A 22,398-nucleotide genomic window follows, 5' to 3' on the forward strand; every position below is an offset into this window, starting at 1 on the left:
GAAAGCATATCGCAGCAGAATGGTAGAAATCAAACGTTCACTGACGTGTCAATAGTTACATTAGCTCATTCTTAAAAAAAGACAAAAGTTTTATTTTTTTATACAAAAATCACCTGCTCTTCTCACAGTGCTAACACAACTTACGATGTAACAATACTAACAAAACTTACAATATTGACATTATTTACAACTTATTAATATCTTACATTACTTTCATTTAGGACGTTAGCTACATTAGGTGGCTTTCTTACATATTTATTTGTGACTTAGATTTAAGTTTCTCGATTTTAATTTTATTTGTCCGAATCGCTAAGAAGGCATCCAGATAAAACTCATCCTGAACTAAAACAATATCCTGAACTTAGATTTTTCAAAATGTAACGAAAAAACAAATCGATTACAAAAAGGGCTCAGAATAGGATTCACAATTCCAAATTTCAAGGAATACGTAATGGACGCACGGTTTCGAGGACTTAAAAGAAAGGAAAACCAACAGTTGCCACAGGGCAGGAAATGGTCAGGGAAAAAATTTTCTTCAAGGTCAGGGAAAAGTCAGAGAATTTTATTTTGAGCCAAGGAAAATTGGCAATTTGAAGAGAAGTCGGGGAAAATTGAAATAATTTCACATGGCTGATTTAATGTCATTAAAGGCTGGAAGGACCATTTGGAGTCATTGATCTCAACGATATTTTTCCTTAATGAAGAAGGAACATTTATTGAAAACCTATCGGTCTTAATGATCGAGTGCAAAGGATGGCTGTAAAATGAGGCTAGAAACCGCTTCTGTGTCTGACATGCTGTATTTACTTGGTCAGGGAAATTGGATTTTAATCAGGGAAAAGTCAGGGAATTTTGAAAGGTGATTTCTAGGGCAACCATGGATAGTATCCACGTACGAAAAGACTAATCGCGCGCGTCACTGACAGCTGTACTAATGAAGTCCGCACTTAAATAAAAATCCTTAATGAAGTGTAGACTACACCGAGTCAGTTTTTGGAACATTCTATAGTCGCAATTTCAAAGAACCGAGAAGGATGAAATGTTGAGATATTTTGCAGCATGTTCTGGCAAAAACATACGATTAATATACATAATAAGGTCCTATTCCCAAGGGGTTAAGGACTTCAATTAATGATACAGCATCAACGTGACTGTAGACGCATTTTCCACACATAAAGTGTATAAATTGCTATTTTTTATGCCATCTAATATTTCTTGCATGAAGATTTATGAGCCAATTAATATCACATACGAAAACCACCTTTCAATCGGACGCTAACATGAAGAGTCAACAATTCAATATCATTACTTTTAACAACCAATGGATTGGGCTTGAGGCAAAGAGAGTGCAAACATCATACAATTAAGTGTGGGAAATCACCATCCGGAATCCATTAACTCGACCATAATTTCACTTTCGCAGCCGGCAAAGTATACCGACTATTGGAACACTTACTGCGAGATAAATTTACGCTGATCACAAAGATTTTGCGTTTTTATCCTATTTCAAGTCAATTAACATAACCTTGACGAGTCCTTTTTGTTTTAAAACCTATTCACCAATCATGACCCGGCTAAATAGGCAATAGGCTGCGAAATTACACAGAAAAGCTAAGGCGTGTTTTAATTATTCCTGAAACAACAGAACCTTTCTATGGATGTAAATCTCAATATTTGTCAAGTCTTTTTTGTTTTGTTTAACCCATCTAGAAACTTCACTCGTACGCGCGTTCTATGTGCTGAAAAAGGACAAAAAAAAAAAAAAAAAAATACTAACCAGTTGATTAGTAATTGAACCCACAGCCTTTTCAATGACTATTTCCATTTATGAATTTTTGCCCAATCATTCAGCGGCAGGTGCATCAACTTAGATTTGATCAGTGTTTTAGCGAAGTCTACCGACAGAAACACGCAAAGAAGCAAGAGTAAAGATGTCCTTCTTTGTGAATCACACTTTTTCACTTGGAGAATCGGGTAATGGAAAACCGGATCAGCAATGTTCGGGATTAGCAGTACAAAATGCCGTTTTAGGAACTTCTTGTTTTCTTGGGATCATCGCGAATTCGATCATTCTAGCATTCATCTTCAAAAATCGCCGTGGAGGTCTAACGCCCGATAAAATACTGATCACCAATTTTGCACTCGTGGATCTGATCGCATGTTTGATCAGTCTTCCACTGCACATGAGAGCTATCAATGGCGACTCAAGCCTGGCGGACAACGGAGTGTGTTTAGCCAGGTTCTTTACCATGTTCGCGAGCTTTGCTGTTAACATCATGACACTGGCTGCCATCAGTATTGACCGCTATGACGCCATTTGTCGTGCGCCGTTCCGTGAGATAACCCTCAGGAAGACTGTATACCACCTCGTCTTCATCTGGCTGTTTGCAATTTGTACCGCCGCAGCCGGAGGTAGCGGGCATGTGTTGACTGCTGCACGGAGCGAACATGTATGCCTCAGTCCGGGTAGGGAGATCCCTTCGGGAGCACTAACCGGGAAATCGGTCATGCTCGCCATTGTGGCTTTGTGGATAGTTCCTTCCCTCGCCATCGTGTTTTACAGGTTTTACGCAATCGTTAAGTATGTACAAGAGCACTCGGCTCATCTCCGGTCCGTGCTCGGCGCTGTAGGCGTGAAAAGAGAAGTTAAGCTAACAAGAATTTGCGCGGCAATGGTTGTAACGTATCTCAGTTGTTGGGTGATGTTTGCAATCATGGTACTGCTGAGAAACATGTTTTCCTCCTTAACCGTGCATTGCACTTATCTCTGGTCGCACTCGTTAGCTTATTCCAGTTTCACCGTAGTGCCATTTGAATACATGGTCCTCGACAAAAGATTGCTTGCCTACGTTTGGCAAAAATTTTCTCGAAAGAGAAGAAAACGGAAATACCACAAAGTGATGTACACGAAAAAAGCATTTCAAAATCAACGTTCTGAAGACCGCGATAACAGTGACCAAATTGAAATAAGCGACGCAAGAAATGAACTTCAAGCAAATTCTGAGGAAGCTTTCCATAAGGACTTAGTCATAACTTGAACAAGTGTTGATTTTCAACGCCACATTCCGCTTCAAATTCAGTTTTATAACGGCGAGCACGATCATGGTTAGAAACTGCTCCAGAATGAACTGGATCTTTCTATTATTTTAACAACAAAATTAAGTTTTATTACAACTTGTTTTAAAATTTGAGTGCTTGGCATATCTGTTCCCTGAATCACTGTGCGCAACAATAGGCCGGACCCTACAAGGCGAGGACGGAAATGCCAGGACGGGAACGGCAGTGGACAGAGAAACTTTCCCCGATTCCCGTCGTGTCGCCAAGACAAAAATAATCGTGATATTGCTCCGAAAACCTTCCGAAAAGTCACGAACTGTCTTACTTACTTACACACCCGATGATGTATGTACGACATAGATGTGACTGGCTAAGGCCAGTGACTACAAAAACGGAAAACGTTTTCTGTCTTCAGAGCCACGTAACACGAGCGACTTGTTTGCAAGAGTAAGAAAAGCTCGGGAGAGAGTGTTCAGAGCTGGAGTCCAAGCCTCTATGTAATCGACAGATGTTACCAGAAAAATTAAAAAAAAAACCCAGAAACTATCTACGGTAAATAAAATGCTCTTTATTGTTACCATTTGATCAGTTTGTCCTTCATGGCCGCTTTCGAAGAACCGAGCATTAATAAAATCTTTCTCTTTTTCCTTCAGCCGGGTTGTTCGAAAGTCGGTTAACGTTAACCCAGGATTAAAAGTTAACCGAAGTATTTAATTTTTCTTGTGTAAAAATGATTTTCACTGCCTATGTTTAGCGTAGTTTGAGATTCTTCAAACTCAAAACTGAAGGGCAAGCAACAAAAACAGAAAACCTCACGGAAAAAATACAAACCTAAATTAAAAGTTCTTACTAATCCTGGGTTAGCTTAATCGGACTTTGAACAACCCGGCCCAGAAGCGCAATAAGTTTCTAGGGAGTTCAGCCAGTAATTCATAAATACCAAACGTTCACGACAATTGTATTTATCTGTCAGTCAATGAACTTTAATATCACGTGACCTGGACATCGCCCTCTTCGTTCTCCTCCTCGCTGTATTCATCTAAAACAATCCTTTTAGAACCAGTCTCTTTGTCTTCCCGTGTTTTCCTTGGGACAGTCTCGGCGGCGGGGGGCTTGGGTCGCATCTCAATGTTGTCCAGACGTCGCTGTTTTAAGGCCGCTTCCTGTAAACACATAAGATGCTACGATAGTTAAACTGCGCCCGAAACGGAGCTAGCGGTCAAACGTATGCGCGTGCTCCCTCAATAGTGTCTCAAATTTGTGAAATGCCCCACTTTCACGCCAAAATGAACGCAATTTACTGCTTTGTACGCGGAATATGCAACGAAATTTTAGTTCTTGTTATCGATCAGCTGTATTGCCTCGCATTTTAGATTACCACAAAATAGACATTTTCACCCATTGCACTTAAAAACGCTTACAAAATTCAATATATCGCAAACCCAAAGTGCGTTGAATTTTGCCGTTGACGACTGTGTTCGAACATGAGTCTGCCAGCTCCTCGGTCAGCAGTTGAAGAGGGAATGTACGCTATTAGACGGGTATAGGAGAATCTTTGCTGACGTCATTGTTAACATTTTTCGCCATTAACATACCACTTGGCGCGGAGAAGGCATCACGCTAGACACGAATTGACTACAAACATTTAAAGACCTTGGTGAAATTCTCTTTGGGTGAAATACTGGAGGAGAAATTGACTTTCAAAAACTGAAAAATTTCTGGGTGACAAAAGCGCTAATCAGCTCATACATTATTTGTAAAATTTTGAGTTTTTAAACCCGCGTCGCACAAAAAGTATTCAATACATCGGGTTCAAATTCCTTAGGACAGTTAATCGTGTTGTGCCCTTTAATTAGTCAGAACTAACGTTTTGTATCTCCGTCAGAAACTGTATCGCTTATGCTAATGACGCAAATATTGTAAACAAAGATTCTCCTATTACGTTAATTAAAATCTGAAATAAGTAACATAACTATCCAACCTCAATTGTTTTCGCCATTCTGACATCCCTGTTATGGGTGAGCAAACTTGTTGCAACTGAGACACCTTTCCGAGTCGCCTCAGTCTTCACGCGGCCAGTCCTGCCCACACGGTGAATATAGTCTACGATTGACGTGGGAAAGTCAAAGTTGATCACATGGGTCACCTGTGAAAACACATTCAAGTTCGAGTGAATATGACGCCTTCAAGTGTTTCCACCTTCACATGTCTAGAGGAAAGATCGTCTCAGCTCGATTAGCTTTTTAGTTATCTTAAGCAGTTCACCCAATAGGCTATTTTACAATTGTGTGCTTAGTTACACAAATATTTCGTATGGTGTCATTTTCTGACACTTAATTAAAATCGTCCGAAAGTTTCGCAAGTAATATGAGAGCTTACCTGCCTTTCAATTTTTTTTCTTGTTTGCACAATCAACATCGTTTTCATGGAGTCGCAGTAGAGTGATGGCGCTTGCGTTTTTCGCGCCAAATGACACTGGTTCACACACGAGTGCGCTCTCCCCTCCTTGTTCAAACTAAAGGTCTCCATTCCCTTGTAAAGAAGGGAGGGAGGGTGAGTTCTATTTTCGTTCATACTCACATCAGGATCCACACCTCTCGACGCCACATCTGTACACACGAGAATTTTGGTTTTTCCTTCTTGAAACGCGTCGAATAGTTCGCCTCTAACCTACAACACAGAGGAAAAAGATATAACTCGACATTCAATGATAAACGGATGGAGCAACTTCATATTTGCAGAGATGATAAATAAGACTGAAAAAATGACACTCGCAAACTGTTAGCAATGAAACAATTAATAAGAAAATCAATAAATAGATAAATAAACAATCAAACAAATAAACACACAAACAAAGTGCATTCCGCATGGCACTATACATGCATATTAGTTATGCAACGTTCTATCGTGGTATACCGTGGAATAACCCACGAGTCTCTTGTATTTTCTCGGTATAGACACGAGCCTTTAGACGAGTGTGTATACCGAGAAAATACAAGTGACAAGTACCATAGAAAATACAATGCAATCAATGAACACAGTGAATACAGAATACAATGAATACAGAAAGACAGTGCAATCAATGATGCGCAATCAATCAGCGCATGATGGGAAGGTTGAATATATAATATTGTCGAATATACAACGGCCCTCCAGTATTCTGATTGGCTGTATTTTCTATGGCATGGTATGAAACATGGTATTTTCTGGGTCTATAAATTTCCCGCCTCCCATGTAAGAATAGTGTAAATCTTAAGTTGCTCGAGCTTTCATACGATTGTCTACACTACTTTCCTGTACGCTTGTGATTTTGTGATTACCTTAGAAGGTAGACTGCTGTGTAGGCGAATAAACTTGATGCGTTTATCTGTTAGAAAATGCCCCACAAAGTCACAGCTTTCTGTCGTGTTACAGAATACAATGGTTCGCTGACTGGGGTCATGAAGATCATTTCTCAGGAGTCTTAAAAGTTTGTCTGCGAAACACAAAACAACAACAAAACTATCTTTACAGGCATAGTAGTATGTTACAGGTAACCACACAATTGTTATATAGTACGCAGCCAGTACATTACGGAGATCACAGGAGGTAGTTATAATCTAATAGACTTTTTCCACGTTTTCTGACGCCATCTTGCTTCGGTGGCGAACACAGCAAAAATTGCCGCAAATGTCTGGGTAAAGTTTAAAGTTCAATGCCCAGTAAGTGGAGAGTGATTGACTTTCTGAATATTTTATGAGTTACAAGAAAAAGATACCCAGCAGAAGGTTTTTTTGGTCAAATTTGAAGCACATAGATTTGCTGTGAGGCGAGGAATTGCACTTTTGATTTTTCGTACAAATGTCTCTAATTTTCCTGGGAATTATAACTCGGTGTTACAGACAAAGGTATGGAAAAATGAAAACCTTAATTGTGGCTTTCCTAGCGACGCTATTTCCCTCAAGTGCGATCAGTAAATTCTTTTACCTAGTACCTTAGTTTTTAATTCACAAATACTTAAGAACTCGAATCTTCCGTGAGTTGTTACACGTTAGATTCTCCATGTTCCCCGTACACTCACATCCACTGCAATTTTTGATCGACGGTTTCCCCCCTTAAGTGGGCATTTCTACAGTACTTGTTAAACGAAATTTTTCCTTACCTGCTTTTTCTTCCTGTTTGAGTTTCACGAACTTGTGCCTAATATGAGGCAGGACTCGATGAAGACCAGACGTACAGATTTTCAAGCGCTAAAAGTGAAACCAAGTTTATGAACTTTAAAAGTAGTCTAGGAATTAACCTAAAGCAATCACCACAGTCAACCAATCAAGGCTTGAATTCAACGCAAACCAGTAGAAACAGCATAAAAAAAAGCTTCTAAAGCGCGGGAAAACATGTCGCCAGCGCCCGTCACCAGCGCAAAGCACGGGGAAACATCAGGCCTTCACGACGCGCGGGAAAACACAAAGCCGGCGTAAAGCGTAGTTGAGTTTAAAGCAGGATTTCAGTCCGAAATCTTTACAGCAAGATGTAAGCGTTTCTTTGCCCAGGAATTAATACACCAAAGTAAACAATAAAACTTGAAAATTCATTGGAAAAACGAACGATAAATACCAACTGAAAACCCAACTGTTCTGGTGTATAGAGACTGCATCTTACCGGTAACATGTCTTGGAGAGTGTCGACCAATAATTCTTCTGGCATTGTTGCACCAACAATAGTAACTTGTGTGTCTTTTGGCATTTCTCCCAGAGACGGCGGTTTTTCTTCTCGTATCTGAAAGAAAAGTCAAATTACAACCGACCGACACCAAACACAGGGTCGTATCCAGGGGTTTTCTTAGGAGGGGGTGCACCACTAATGAAAAGCGTAACTGACTGGTGAGGTAAACAAACTTTATAAAGCCGCATGTCATCTCAGGGGGTTGGGGGGGGGGGGGGTGCGCACCCCCTGCACCTTCCCCTAGATCCGCCCCTGAAACACTTGACTTTCAAACCAGTGCAACAGTAACAACAGTAGAGTCCAGGACTTTTTTAACCGTACAAAAAGTAGTCCAAAAAGCGCCTTTATATTGTACCAAGCTAATATGCTACAGAAGAGGTTAGTAGACCCCTTTTTAAACTGGGTGCTCAAAACGGAAGTATCAAATCTTCGCGGGTCGCGGGTGGATAGTGCAGGTCCCGGATAGACGGCGTGGTTCGCGGGTAAATGGCATGGGTCACGGATCGACATTACTTGCAAAAAATCTCGGACGCTTAATTTTCGAACTTAATTTTTATCTCATTTCGGACAAATCTCGGAAAAAATTTCGGACACTTCTGAAACATAGCTAATGTAAATTTACGCCTACAAAACACGTTTTAGACTGAAACAACATCTGTGAAAATGATAGTTTTACTGCACCCTCAAGGTTTTAATGATACACCGACGGGAAAATAAGAAAAATTCTATCAAGCCTTTACGTACCTCAGGCAGTGTCTCAACTAGAGTTCGCAACATAAAGGAAACAAAGACTCAAGTATTAGTTTTAGAGCTACTTAAAAGTTTTATACTGTACTGTAAATATTTCGGACGCTTAAAAATTCCGGACGATGTTATTTTCAATGTGTTATTTTCGGACGGTGACACTTTTTTGTCCGAAATTTCAATCGTCCGGATTTGTTTTTTGCAAGTAATGTAGTTCTACTTACAGAGATCGATTGAAGAAGGTCCATAGTGTCCCGTCTGAAATGGCCGTCAAACATGGTGTCGGCTTCATCGATCACCAAGTAAGACAAATCCGAGAAGAATAAACGAGCTGAAGTAAAAAGCAATTTGCCATTTATTACAATATATCACAATAATATTTAACGAAAAACAAGAAATAAAATTATAACCCATGTAGATGCTACACAAAGGGGTCTATAACCCCTTATGAAAAGTGATCGCCGAGCTATATAAATGTTTTAGTAAAAAAAAGAATTCAAAGTATATAGATTATACTAATCGCTGTTAGATATCTAAAGTTCTAAAATACAAAATAAAGAATTAAAAAAAAAACCCAATTCGTCATCAGACACACTGTTCAAATACATATAAAATAAGAGTTCAAAAGCAACTTTAAACATTTCAGTTTTTCTGAGTGACGGTGTATGTACAGAAAAATGACAAGAGATGGATTAAACCTGGGCAGTTAAACTTTGAAAGAACTTCAAAAGGTTCTATACCTTTTTCGCAGAATTGAAGCAATGTCCCTGGCGTACCAACGACAAGATCCACTGGAGACTGAAGATCTACCTTCATAAATTTCTACAATAAAAAAATTCAAAGAAAAAACTCAAACACACTGATTTTGTCCCTTATACTGCAAACCATATTGGACTCAAAATTGACTGAAAAAGGACATTTAAAAAGTTCTAAGTTTTAAAAACCATGTGTGATATAAATTATTAATTTCACTCAGCCTTTCAATAATTATTAGCTATGTTCATCCAGAGTTGGTATAATTATAACTTCCTTACCTTCTTTCGTCCTCCAATGATCCCGACTGATTTGAAACGTGCATGATGACTCAATGACTTAGCAACTTCCTGCAGAATACAACACGGTAAGACAACTGTACAAGTCATGTTAATACAGCAATGGCAACACTCTGCCCAGTGGCTGAATTTGCACATATCGATGCAGAAGCCAAAAAAAAAAAAAATGCACTGTACTACATTAAACAGAACCCTTGATGTTAAAGTGTCCTTAAGCAAAACGCTTTTCATCAAGTTGCTGGGAAGTTGCATCTCTTTCCAGTAGGGAGCAAGGATGGCACAGTGGTGAAAGCACTCGCCTCCCACCAATGTGGCCCAGATTCAATTCTGGCTCAATGCCATATGTGGGTTGAGTTTGTTGTTGGTTGTCACCTTGCTTTTGCCATTGGGTTTCTCTCCGGGTTCTTCAGTTTTCCTCCTTCCACAAAAACCAACATCTCCAAATTCCAACTGGACCAGGATAGAAGACCCACATGAAAACCAGCAAAGGCTGATGTGGCTTCCTCTCTAGAATATATTTGTATTTTTTTTTTAATTTTTAAATGCCATTTACTTGCCATTTCACTTGTCAATAAAAACCAGGTAAATTGAGTATTAATAATTTTCAGATCATGTGATGTTCTATAGAGAATTGATACTTTCTCTACAGTCATCTGAAGCTTTTTCATTTATTTCCAAGCAAACATTTTTGAATCTCAACAAAATAATTCTTAAGGGTAATGTCACATGGTCTGAAATGAAATAAAGATAAAACGGTCTTCTGCAATTTTGCTTGTTTCCTTTTCCCTGCAATTTCTGCCTTCAGCTAAATATCAATTTGAGGTCTTGCTGGCTTTCAATCAATTACATGTATAACTCCAACCCTTTCAATCACTGTAACCAAGTTGAGATACATCATATCACTTACTAAAACCTGCACGGCAAGTTCCCTGCATGGTACGACAATACAAGCTCTTGGTCTTTTGAGGCGCGTTATCACACCATGTGTTCTTTCATCCTCTCTCAGATGATGTACTACTGGTGCCAAATATGCCAGAGTTTTCCCAGTTCCTGTGATCACAATGCAAAATAAATATTATACGAGACTACTACAACTACTAGCGACTACTAGAGGAGGCATGGTGGCCTCATGGTTAATGCACACAATAACAGATCAAGTGGTCCTGGTTCCAGCCCTGGCCAGGGGCATTGTGTTGTGTTGTTGGGCAAGACACTTTACTCTCACGTCCCTCTCTCCACACAGGTGTATAACTGGGCGCCCACAAATTTAATGCTGGGGTTAACCCTGCAGTGAACTAGCATCTCATCCAGGGTGAGTAGAAATACTTCTAGTTGCTTCATGCTCCATACAAACCAGAGATAAGTGCCAGCCTGATGAGCCACTTGGCTCAAAAGGAACAAATCATTAAAGTGTAGTTTGGTCACAATTGTTCCACACATGGAAGGAGTAGAGTCATAAATGATAATTTGACTACTGTCCCAGGCATGTAACAGATGCAGAAGATTTTATCTAAGTGATCACCACACGTTTCTATAATTATTATGCAATTATTGTATCTATAGGACTACACTTTTGTATATAATTTATTATTAAAAACTGGATCATTGGATAATGCAATTCGAGAGTTTTCATTGGCCTAGCCATCATGGATTATGAGCTATTATACCAAGATCTACAAATATGGTAAGCATACATGTGAGGTTTGACATTACAGCAAATAAGAAAACAACCAATTTTGAGCAAAATAAATTTCCAATTCTAAAAGTCAGCACAAATAGCACTTCATTTAAACCGACCTGTTTGCGCTGCACAGAGGACATGTTCTCTTCTTAGTATTGGTGGAATTGTCACCATCTGTAAGGAAAATTACACGTTCTATAAATCCAGCTCTGTTGATGATCATGTGTAGATGTCACCAAGACAACCATTTCTCGTAGTAGTATGTGCACAAGCATAAAGCATAACTTAAATTGGATTACAGAATGACTGGCATAAGTGTAATACACACCTGAATGACGGTGGGTTTAGTTACTTTAATATTGTACAAAGCCTTCAGAACATCCTCTCTTAATCCAAGGGCACTAAATGATGACACTTGTGACTTAAAATCAATGTCCTTTTCTGGTGTGAATGCAGGATTCTAAATGAACAGAAATTAATAAAAAAGTAATTACAATATTTAGAGAGGAAGCCACATCAGCCCTAACTGGTTTTTATGCAGGTCCTCTATCCTGGTTGAATTGGAATTTGGAGATGATTTATTTTGTGGAGGAGAGAAAAAAGGAGTACCTGGAGGAAACCCCTCAGAGCAAGGCGAGAACCAACAACAAACTTAACCCACAAATGGAACACAGGGGGAATCAAACCCAGGCCACATTGGTGGAAGGTAAGCGCTCTAACCATTGCACATCCCTGCTCACCCAAAAATAACATATTATTAAAAACTGTATCACTGTATGATGCAGTTCAAGAGTTTTCATTGGCAGAGCCATCATGGATTATGAGCCATTATACCATGCTCTAAAAATACATTTTTTTGGCATTAAGTTTTTTATTTTTATTTTAGTTTAACTTTCCTAGTATATCTCAGGGGCATTTTTAATAAAACAATTTATACCACGTTATGCACCTTGTTGGCTACCATCTGATATCCAATACACACTGGTGGAATACTTGTTAAATACTACAAATATTTGTTAAGTACTACAAATACTTGTAAAACCAGCACAACCTTAAGCTTCATTTTCTTAGTTTACTTGAAGTTAATTTTCAGAGGAGAATTAGTGAGCCCGAGCAGTTCCACCCTATACCTGAGAGTACTCACCTCCCTTTTCATAGAGATGCACCTCAGCCTATGAGGTCTCCCAAGTTAACCTAAACAGACTTGCTTCCAATCCTAGGGAACTCCCACAGGAAACACAGGGAACATAGGGAACTCCCATCATAACCCAAAGGGACTTGCATCCCATCCAGGCCAGATTTTCATGACATCACATAATCACAGCAATACAGCCAGTCACTTGAAAGTACAAGACATAAGCAGTACTGTGTCCGTGTGGTTGCCTTTGTTAACATGATTTCTGAAAATAGCACATACCTCAGAACAAGATGGCTCAATTATAATTTCTCTGGGTCCTTTGGAGATTGACTCTTTGCTTTGAAGCTGTTCTTGTGCTGATATTATTCTTTGATTAGCCGCTTGTCTTCTTTTGTTCAGCGCTCTTGAAATTATAGGCTTTAAATCCTGTTGATCATTCAATAAAATAAATAAATAAAATAAAATAAATAGGAATTTGCAGTGGCATATCCCACAAAGATGCTCTTTGTCCACTGCTTCCAGATTGAATTGGAATTTAGAAGTGTTCAGTGCCGGATGTAGGGGAGGGGCCCTGGGGGCCTGCCTCCCCCCACCCCCCTATTTTAAGTGAAAAAAGAAGAAATGACTGAAGGAAGAAAAGCTGGCAGGGCAAGTAAAACAAAACTGCCCCCCGCCCCCCTTAGCTCAAAGTCTGGATCCGCCACTGGTGTTGGTTTTTGTGGAGGGTGGGAAACCAGAGACCCCGGAGAAAAACCTTAAGAGGCAAGGCCAGAGCCAACAACAAACTCAACCCACTTATGAAGCTGGGTCCAGGATTCGAACCTGGGCTTCACTAGTGGGAGGGGAGTACCCTCACCACTACACCATCCCTGCTCCCCTAAATCATTTTTAAAAAATAACCCTTTAGTGTCTGATATCAACATACAAATTAGCCTTGCTTGTCTCTGGACATTTCTTACAGTACCAGTTAGGAACATTAGATGTACAAATGTAACTGACTGCAACTAACTGAAGTGAACTATTTACATACATACACTTGGTTTGTGAATTTTAAATGTAATGAAGTCCCATGAGTTTCTTTTGGTAGAGCCAGTGCCATGTTCACATTGATTAATTAGTCTATAGAGTAAATACACCTACTCAGTGACAATTTTCCAACTTACTTCTTGTCGTTTAACTGGTTTAGACTGTTTTGTGGTTTTAGCAGAAGGACCCCTGCCCCGTGACTTTGCAGCCTTGCTGGCCAAGCGTGACAACCATTTAACATGATGGCAGCAAAATTTCTGGAAAAAAAAACAAAATCATTACAGTGTGTATATATGGTAATACACCACTCAGATGCTGAAAAATATACATGCAAGATATAGCAAACTTACAACACTGGAGAAAATATTTTGTAGTTCTGTTAAAACTGTCTATCTTCTGTTGATCAATTAAGTTGTTTCCCGGCTATATGCAGATCAGGGGGGACTACCATATAAAAAGGAAGGGGTTGCTCATTGTATCTTTCAGGGGTTCAAAAAGCAGTTTTGGTACCTCCAAGAGTGTTCAGCCTCAAAAGGTCCACAACAAGAGCTTTTGTGGTACCTTTTAGGGTACTGAGCTGAAAAAATCAGACTGGAGGTAATGTGTTGTTTTAGGATTGGTAAAAAAAAACGGTAAAAAAATTTCAAGCCACGCCCGCAAAACAGGATCTTGGTAGGGGTAGCACCCTCATGGGAGCCACCCCCAGAGTTGGAAATGGTTAACCATCATTGGCCGTTCTGCATTCAGACTGCAAAATACGCTACCGATCGACTGAAACATGAAATATTGCTAAACCTTCATCTGATCCGAGTAGCAGCATTTACTTTATCAGTTTCACAACTGGTCGGCTGAACTGGTACACAGTAAACTTACAGTTAAACCCGACAGCTGACCCGAACATCTCGATTTGACAAGCTAAAGCACGTGTTGCACAGTTTTGCCCAGATCGCCTGGTTAAAAATGCACTCTAGGGAAGTATTACAGGAATAACGCTGAACATAGAAGTCCTAAAAGCATTTTCAACTGTCTAAGCTATAAAACGCTCACTTACTGTTTTCGCCGGGAGCGAGTCTGCCACAAGTCCACACAACACAGCCGCCATCTTGGAATATTCCCCATAAGGCCTTTCGCCGCCAGGATTTGGCCCACCTCGTCCCAGTGTCTTCCCGGTTAAACGACGCGGTAAAACCGAACACAATCGAACTTGAAGGGCAGGCCTTTCCACAAATATCACGTAAATATAAAAAATGTCTAAATATCCCAAACAATTTTCTAAATATCTCAAAAATCCTCTAAATATCTCGTATTCTGATTTCTAAAATAAACCGATTTTGAGTTCCTTAGGCCAAAATTTGTCTTTATTTCCATAATACTACCGTCACAAGAACTATATTTCTCAATTAAGGCAGGACTTAACCTAAAACTCTGAAAGAAATTCGAAGTTTCGTTTTTTACGGAACTCGAATCTTGAGGTATTGAAGTTTTATTTTGACAAGTACTGTTACTGTAAGTTTAAAGCTCGTTTTCTCAAAACGAGTTATTTTCGCCTTCTAGAAAAGATATCTTGAGAAGGATTTATTCAATTGAGCTAAAATTTTCAGGATTTGTTGTTCTGAGTACGTTCTGTGGGAAAAGCATAGAACTTTTCCATCCAGTGCATTCTGTCAAAGTTATGTATTGAAACGTATGCTAGATTTTCTGTATCAGATTTAACTGGTCATCATTTCACGTGTTTTTAACTTTCCAAAAATCTCTGTGCTTATCCCAGCAAGCAGTTTGTCTTCTTTTGTAAATTTAAAAATTATTCCTTTTGATCAGTTCTTGTAGGAGTTATCTTTTCTCAAGTAAGCCCTGGCATTCCCCAGCAGGTGGCAGATTTAATCAGCCGGCGTCAGGTTACAATACAGTTATAGGGTACACAAATATTTTTTCATAATTTTTGCTCTTTGAGCTTTTTAAAAATGTATACTTAGCCATGGTTTGGTGTTGACTCGGCTCTTAGCCACGAGAAAATATTTGAAACATGGTGTGTTTTTAGGTTAAGTGTCACCTTAAGTATTTTATTAGATTTCATGCGAGAGTTTAATTCTTCGTAGATTTTTCTCCACACTGCGTGTTCTTGACTCTCCGCTCTCCAGCAACTCGTGATTTTCGGCCTATAATTGGACGAGCAGTTTTTGCTCGGCTTGCGTTTGTGTTGCGCCACTAGCGATCGAAGAATATTGTCTCAGTGAAGCCATCTCTTCAAATTGCTGCTAGTAACCAGATCCAAGCTAAGGTACGAGTCATAAGAATTTGAATAAAACGCTGCTCATATTCCTTCTTTCCATTGAAATAACTGTAAAAAGCGTCAGATGAACCTAGTAAAAATATAATTTTGTCCCGCCATCGCACGCGCCAAACTGGACTAGCCGATCAAAGTTATTTTCTCGCCGTAATTTTATCCAGACATGTTTTAAAAAATATGACAGTTCAATGGTTAAAAAAACAAATTGTCTGCTTTGCCAAAATTTGGAAGCTTCCGAGGCAGCACTTCGGCGTCTTTGAAGATTGGCGAAATTTTTGCAATCCTCAAAATTTTACCTTACCTTTACCTTTACCTTTGAAACTGGGGTCGCACTTATTTTACGCTACTTGTTGACAGATTTATTACTTATACAAACAAAATTGGCTCTGATAAAATACTTAATCGAGAAATATGGATCTTGTGACGCATTTTTCAATCGGTAACGTGTTGGTTCAGACATGTTGATCTGATGCGGCCACTGCCAAAATTTGGAACTTGCGAAACTTTCGCCAATTTTTTTCCTCGCCAAAAACTGGAAACGTTTGAATTCGCTCGAGTGTGACCCGGGTTTTGAAATTGATATGCCACGTGACATGTGTCAAAAGGCTGGCGTTCGAGCCCAAATACAGTTCGCAGATTGAATTTCTGATAGATTTTTATGCCTGCGTGAAGGATTTTCTGTCCTCCGAGATTTATTTCTTGTGTGTAGTCTCTGGTGATAAGCTACGAATGCTATGGATTTCCTGAAGAGGAACTTTGTTCAATTCGTGCGTTTCTGGGTCTGGCTTTGCATTGTGTTATTAGGTAAGCATACTTTTCGCTACCCTACGAACAGTTAGTTTCTGACTTTCTTCTTTGCCGAACGAGAGCATTCTCTCTCGCTCGGGGTGAGAGAAACCCACTACTCACTGGGTAACTTTTTGTCTAATTGTCGGAATACACCGGTAGGGATGGCCATGGTCATTAGGATGACCGCTAAATAATGGTAAGGGTTTTTCCAATCCAACCGAACGATCGGGCGCTAGCTTACCATTCACAATATATGGTCAATATGGGTTCCCGTTATTGTTTCCTTGGATGAGAGATTGGAGATTGGCGGCGAAAACAGTAAATGGTAAGGAAATTTCTGCCTTTCAGTTCTTAACGGAAAAAGAGGACTACCTCGGGGGGAGTATATAAAATGTAAAAGGAGTTAACAGAAATGACTTCGCAGTAAATTAATGACCCTCATTTAACAGTGTTCCATTTGACTTTCAACCGAAAATTTGTGGCTAAATGCTAAGTTCCCTAGAGTACCATGTAGCTATTTTAATCGAACCGAGTATGGCAGTCCCGAGATGGCAATGTAGAAATGTCGTTTTGTACGTTTGTACTGCTGTTTACGATTCTTTAGGGTTCTTTAGTGAATTAGATCAAAACCCGAGGTCAAAACGACACTGTCTCGTCGGAGATAAATCTTGAAATGTGAGTTATGCGTTTGAAATGGTCCTGAGCTGAAATGCTGACGGAGATGCTGAGGTCGGCTTGAGGTCGATTGACCAGGATTTGGACTCGTTGTTGTCACCCGGTCGTAATTGGAAGAAAAAGCAAATGTGCGCTGTGGTAAACGGCGGCTTTTTCTTTGTTGTCTGTTAATCTTGTTCTCGTTTCTTGGCAGATCAAGGAAACTCAGTCACGGTATTTTGGCCTTGCACAACTTATACCTTAGAATTGAAGGAAACCTGAAATAGTAGTTTACTTAGATAGGAAAACACCAAAGATGAAATAATAAACCATAAAGGGACGAGGATGGTTAAAGTGCCAATGACATGAAAAATAATTGCTGCTTATTTGAAAGGATTTTCAAGATAGAGAAGAATAGCGTTTTCCTTTTTGGAATATCTTTTTTCGTTTTAGAGATATTGACGTTTTTGTATTATGCAAATTGAGAAAGTGATGACGTCATGAGGTTTGTAACTAAAACGGTAAAATACTAAAGAATATCTCTGGAAATATTAAAGCAGTGTTCTCAGTTCAAACTTGGCACCAGAAATGTACATCACAAAAGAAACCACATGGCACCCATAGTGTCTTTGCCATGGAAACTCTCTTGGCTCCAGTCTCTTTCTGTCAAAAACTAAATATCCTAATTTTCAACCCTTTAAAGTGGGACAGAAGGTCCTGCTTGGAACAGACATGGTTTCCATATTGTCTAAACTCTCATCATTAGATTGACTGAAGTATATGGTCCTTGGTTAAAAAAAAAACAAAACTGTTTTCATGGCAACAGCACAACAGGTGTCATTTTTGTTTTGGATAACAAACTAAGAACTTGAAAAATTTAGGGTAATTTTTTCAAGATGCCCCGACCGTGACGTGAAGAAGTCTGCTGACTTACATAATTTTCCCCAAGGTGAGAATGCGTGACGGCTTTACCTAATAACGCGTTCCCAACATTATGTCTACTCTTTCAGGATCGTCGCTCACAACCTCTCAATCAGCTGGGCTGAAGTGGCTAACTCAACCAACGCCAAAAACAGTAGAAGCCGGCAGTAGCGTGTCTTTTACCTGCTCAGCAGATGACCCGAAAAAGATAGAGCTTTACGAGTGGGAACATAATAATCTACCTTTACAGAGGGATGATCGATTTACTCTTAAAAACGGTGGTCAAACATTAGAAATATCCCAAACAAAGTTTGGGGATAGCGGGGATTATCGATGTGTGGCCACAAGCGAGGGTAACGTCCTTGGTAGAAGTCAAAATGCAGCACTGGATGTTAAAGGTACCTGTGACGCATTGCTTTAATCGCTAAATTTAGGGCGTGCCTTCGACGCGCAAGAGCTCCGCTACGAAACTTTTAGACTTCCAATAATATTTTTAAATAGTTTGAAAAATGACATATGCTACTCCACAGAAAAAAAATTCACAGATTGTTACTGAGCAAAATTGTTGTTCAATACAGCAGCCACTGTTGTGAAGACCACAGAATGGAACCTACAATGGCACAGAACAGATTAATGCTACAGAAAATTAGCTGCATCTTTTGTTGCAATTGTTACAACATATCTTAATTGAACCAAGCTAAGCGGGGCGTATTTCTGTTTAACTTTGACGCCATTCAGTCGCTAGTGATTGTATTTTGTATAAGATCTAAACAGTGACATAATTTAAGATTGTCCTGTATGCAGATTCTTGCTCTTTATGAGCTTGGAATTGAAGGTAAAAATGGTTTAATTATCTACAAAATTGACAAGAAGGCTTAATACATACAGCTAAAGTGAAGATTGCAGGCATTCACAGCTATCTCGTAGTTGCCAATCTCCATGAACCAAAGAAAATCAGTTGTGACTTTGAAGGGACTCCTCCAATTGTAGTTACGTGGAAGAAAGCTGACAAGAAAGGAGTCGACAGCTCTTCACTTGATTCAGAGCGAATTAAACAACAGAGTAACACATTGCATTTCACACGAGTCGAGAAGGACGACGAGGGCCGGTACTCGTTCAAGGGTGAAAACTCGTTTAGCAGGGCTGAAAGCTATGTTAATGTCTCTGTCGATGGTAAGAAAATTATAATTATAAAATCCTAACTCGGCACAGAGGCTTATGAAAAAAAAAACAAAAGAAACCATGTAAGATTGTGGGATGAAGCGCATATGTACTTATTTTCAACTATTTTAATTAACGTATAACGTTGTCGGATCAATTTGCAACGTTTTCGAAACTGATTCGTTGCTTGTGTGATTCTCGCATTTGCACCTCTCTTTTTTAATTTCTTATTACCATAACCATAATCCTTATACTTGTTGCTCTACCATTGAAAATAATCTTGTAAGTTTTCCTTTCAAAGTGAGTACCTGTTTTCAAAGCTTTAATGACAATCTATATGTAATTTTCTCATCCACGCGCAGTATATCCTGTTTTTGACGTGCGGCCAAAGAACACAACAGCATTTGTGAAGGACAATCTCTGGATTCACTGTAATGCTACTGGAGATCCCAAACCCAAGATCTGTTGGGGCAGGTATGATCGAGTTGGAGACAAACTCGATAGGCGCAGGTTTATTCCGTACTTCAACGGAACTCTTCACATCAAAAGGGTGCGTCTTGAAGATCAGGGCGAGTACTTCTGCCTCGCCGCCAACCGTGGTGCAATGAAAGTCACCAAGTTCAGCCTTGTCGTAAAGGGTAAGTTGACTTCGTTTATAATTATGCATGTGCCTGTGGGCTCCTTAAATTTTGGCTTGGCTTTTTTTTATAACATTCTTTAATTCCTTACGTAACTTCATTAATTTGCAGTATTGTGGTAAAATAAAATAAAATAAACTTTATTATTGTTGATTCTTGTTCAGTGGAAATTAAATAGAATAGAAAAGATACAAATTTGTTGGGAGGTTAGCTTGGTTTATGACTGCTGTAGCTGTTTTCCCTGCAAAGCCGTTTCGCTAAAGGCTTTACAGCTTTACAGCATGCATGCGGCTGTTTTTTGGCATTTGCCGAGACAACCTTAGCTTCAAGATTTTCCATCCTCTTCTTTTCACAGTCTCTTTAAATTGTGTGGAAATATCTGTGCTGTTTGCTTGTTTGCTTGTATTTTGCCGGGGAGGAGGCGAGGGGTGGAGGGGGGATTGTAGAATTACTTTTAATCCACACCTTTCATTCTCTGGGTCGGTCAGTCGGTCGTAATTGGATGAAAAAGCAAATCTGCGCTGTGGTAAACGGCGGCTTTTTCTTTGTTGTCTGTTAAGCTTCTCGTTTCTTGGCGGATTGAGAAAACTTATCATAAGAGAGTCCTTGAGTATCCCTTCTGTGGTCTGTTTTTAATTTCAAAACAAAAGCCCTTGCAAGAAGAAGAAGAATGGGTTCTGTTTGTTTTGTTTTTGTTGTTGTTTGGTGGGAGGTCTGTAGAAATGCCCTTTGAAAGAGCTACGTCACGGCTTGTGCATCTTAAGAAGTTTAGCCTAAATTTTTCAAGTTAGTGTTTTTGTAATCCGTGTTAATCTTCGCCATTCTTAGCCATCCTCGTTCCTTTATGGATTATTATGATCCCTCTGGTCTTTCGTGTTTCCATCAATTTAAAGGTTATTTTGTACGTGGCCAAAAATAACTAAAAAACCGAGATTGAGCTCCTTTAATCCACACCTTTTATTCTCTAGGCTTAAAACAACTGACGAAACTCAATGATGTCAGAAATCGAGAACAACCTTCAATATTTCAAAATTCTGGCAGACTTGCCATGTAGCGGCTACATTATTTGATTCTCTTTTCTTTTTTTCAGAATCGAAAGAAGTTAAATTCAGCGCACATGGAATTTAATGGATCTCATGCTTTTGTGATAACTTGCGTTTTACATGTGACAATAATAAAGATGTTATATTTGCTATTCTCATGGTTGATATAGTAACTAGCTAGAAGATCGCGCAATCATTTTATCCAGTAGTTGCACATTTGCACGTAAAGTGATTCATATACGGCAATAAAAGGGAGATTTACCATATACGCCGTACGCACGCGCGTTCCTCCAGAAATATAGGAAAAATATACATATTTACTGGCGAAAAGCGTCTTGGATAATTAAATTGGCTGGTTTGACAATCTTTAGTCTCTCCTATTAAACCTATTATTAACTATCCTAAAGGTTGACATACATAAACAACATAAGTATTAAATACTCAATGTTTTTCTATGTTTTGGTTTTTGAGACTGTTCCCTGGAAAACGTTTGAAATGGCATTTCACATAATTTCCTGGGGTACGAGACTCACACGCTACGCTCTTCGCCTCACTTCGCGGAAAAAGTCATAGACAAATGTATGTCATGTATAGGAAAGTGAAAACGCGATTTGCCATGAAATTCCCACACAAACACTGTTATTTCAGACTGTGTTGTCTACCCGTCAAGATGTAGACTGCTGGTCGCTAATCCCTGCCTGATTTCGAGAGGAAAACAGACTGCCAGCAGTCTAGCTAATTAAGATGGCTTCCAAACCGCGATAAGGTCAATCGATTAGATGAGGTGGACATTTCAGTTTGATCTAAATGAAGCGATGGCATAAAAAGGCGGGAAAATTTGCTGCGCGTGCGTTGTTCACGTTTTGAGTTGTCAGGGAATCAAGCGAGACAGAGTTTTCTTCTGAAATGTTCTTGGCATAATAACTTTCAAATTTGTCTACGTTCTGGAAAAATGAGACAAACGACACAAGACCCGAAGTAGTTTGGAGTTGAAAATTACACGCCTTGTTCAAGAAAAACGAAGCAAGAGTTTAAGTTGCGCAGCTGTGAGAAAAAAAGGCCGAAAGGGACAGAAAGGACGGGGAAAGGACAGAGAACAGGACCCAATATTGTAAGGTAAGCAAACTTTCACGGCTGAAGTGCTTATATTAATTTTGTACTACAAAGGAATATAATATGTAGATTTAGGCCAGCCTAAAAGCGTAGCTCCTGGGCCGGGTTGTTCAGAGCCCGATTAAGCTAACCCAGGAAAAGGTAGAATTTTGATTTGAGTTTTGTAACTTTGCGGTGAGGTTTTCTGTATATTGTTTGGCCTTCTGTTTTTAGTTTTAATAATCATTATAGACTCAAAACAAAGCAGCAAAAAAAACATTTGTATAGAAGAAAAAGTTATAATTCGGTTAACTTTTAACCCTGGGTTAGCGTTAACCGCCTTCCGAACAATCCTGCTCTGTTTTTAACAAGTTAACCTGACACGAGCCCACGATCCAATCGAAAATCAGCACT

General features: G+C 39.4%; 3 protein-coding genes across 4 annotated transcripts; 2 read left to right on the plus strand and 1 right to left on the minus strand.

The window, feature by feature from the left end:
- Positions 1 to 1,802: 1,802 nt before the first annotated feature.
- Positions 1,803 to 3,038, plus strand: LOC145485697 (galanin receptor 2b-like). Its single transcript, XM_081464320.1, has one exon. It carries the CDS (start codon positions 1,932 to 1,934, stop codon positions 3,036 to 3,038), a length of 1,107 nt encoding a protein of 368 aa, XP_081320446.1. The 5' UTR covers positions 1,803 to 1,931.
- On the minus strand, positions 2,916 to 14,671 carry LOC145483867 (putative ATP-dependent RNA helicase DDX28). The gene is made up of 15 exons (XM_081462425.1): positions 14,451 to 14,671; positions 13,537 to 13,656; positions 12,653 to 12,799; positions 11,564 to 11,695; positions 11,352 to 11,409; positions 10,462 to 10,604; positions 9,537 to 9,605; positions 9,243 to 9,324; positions 8,727 to 8,833; positions 7,696 to 7,812; positions 7,199 to 7,286; positions 6,378 to 6,532; positions 5,437 to 5,727; positions 5,039 to 5,203; positions 2,916 to 4,220 (listed from the first exon to the last, which is right to left on the minus strand). The coding sequence occupies exons 1-15, from the start codon at positions 14,499 to 14,501 to the stop codon at positions 4,047 to 4,049; spliced, it is 1,899 nt and encodes a 632-aa protein (XP_081318551.1). The 5' UTR covers positions 14,502 to 14,671; the 3' UTR covers positions 2,916 to 4,046.
- A 1,584-nt stretch (positions 14,672 to 16,255) lies between these two features.
- LOC145485401 (peroxidasin-like) lies at positions 16,256 to 21,115 on the plus strand. Of its 2 annotated transcripts, XM_081464068.1 has the most exons (4): positions 16,256 to 16,490; positions 18,140 to 18,448; positions 19,574 to 19,849; positions 20,940 to 21,115. In XM_081464068.1, exons 1-4 carry the CDS (start codon positions 16,421 to 16,423, stop codon positions 20,975 to 20,977), a joined length of 693 nt encoding a protein of 230 aa, XP_081320194.1. In that variant the 5' UTR covers positions 16,256 to 16,420; the 3' UTR covers positions 20,978 to 21,115. The 2 variants fall into 2 exon arrangements, with proteins under 2 accessions (XP_081320194.1, XP_081320195.1); XM_081464069.1 differs by lacking the exon at positions 20,940 to 21,115 and having other exon boundaries at positions 19,041 to 19,665.
- The last annotated feature ends 1,283 nt before the right edge of the window (positions 21,116 to 22,398 follow it).

This window comes from Orbicella franksi, chromosome 4 (genome assembly GCF_964199315.1).
Source record: "Orbicella franksi chromosome 4, jaOrbFran1.1, whole genome shotgun sequence".
Classification (NCBI taxonomy): domain Eukaryota; kingdom Metazoa; phylum Cnidaria; class Anthozoa; order Scleractinia; family Merulinidae; genus Orbicella; species Orbicella franksi.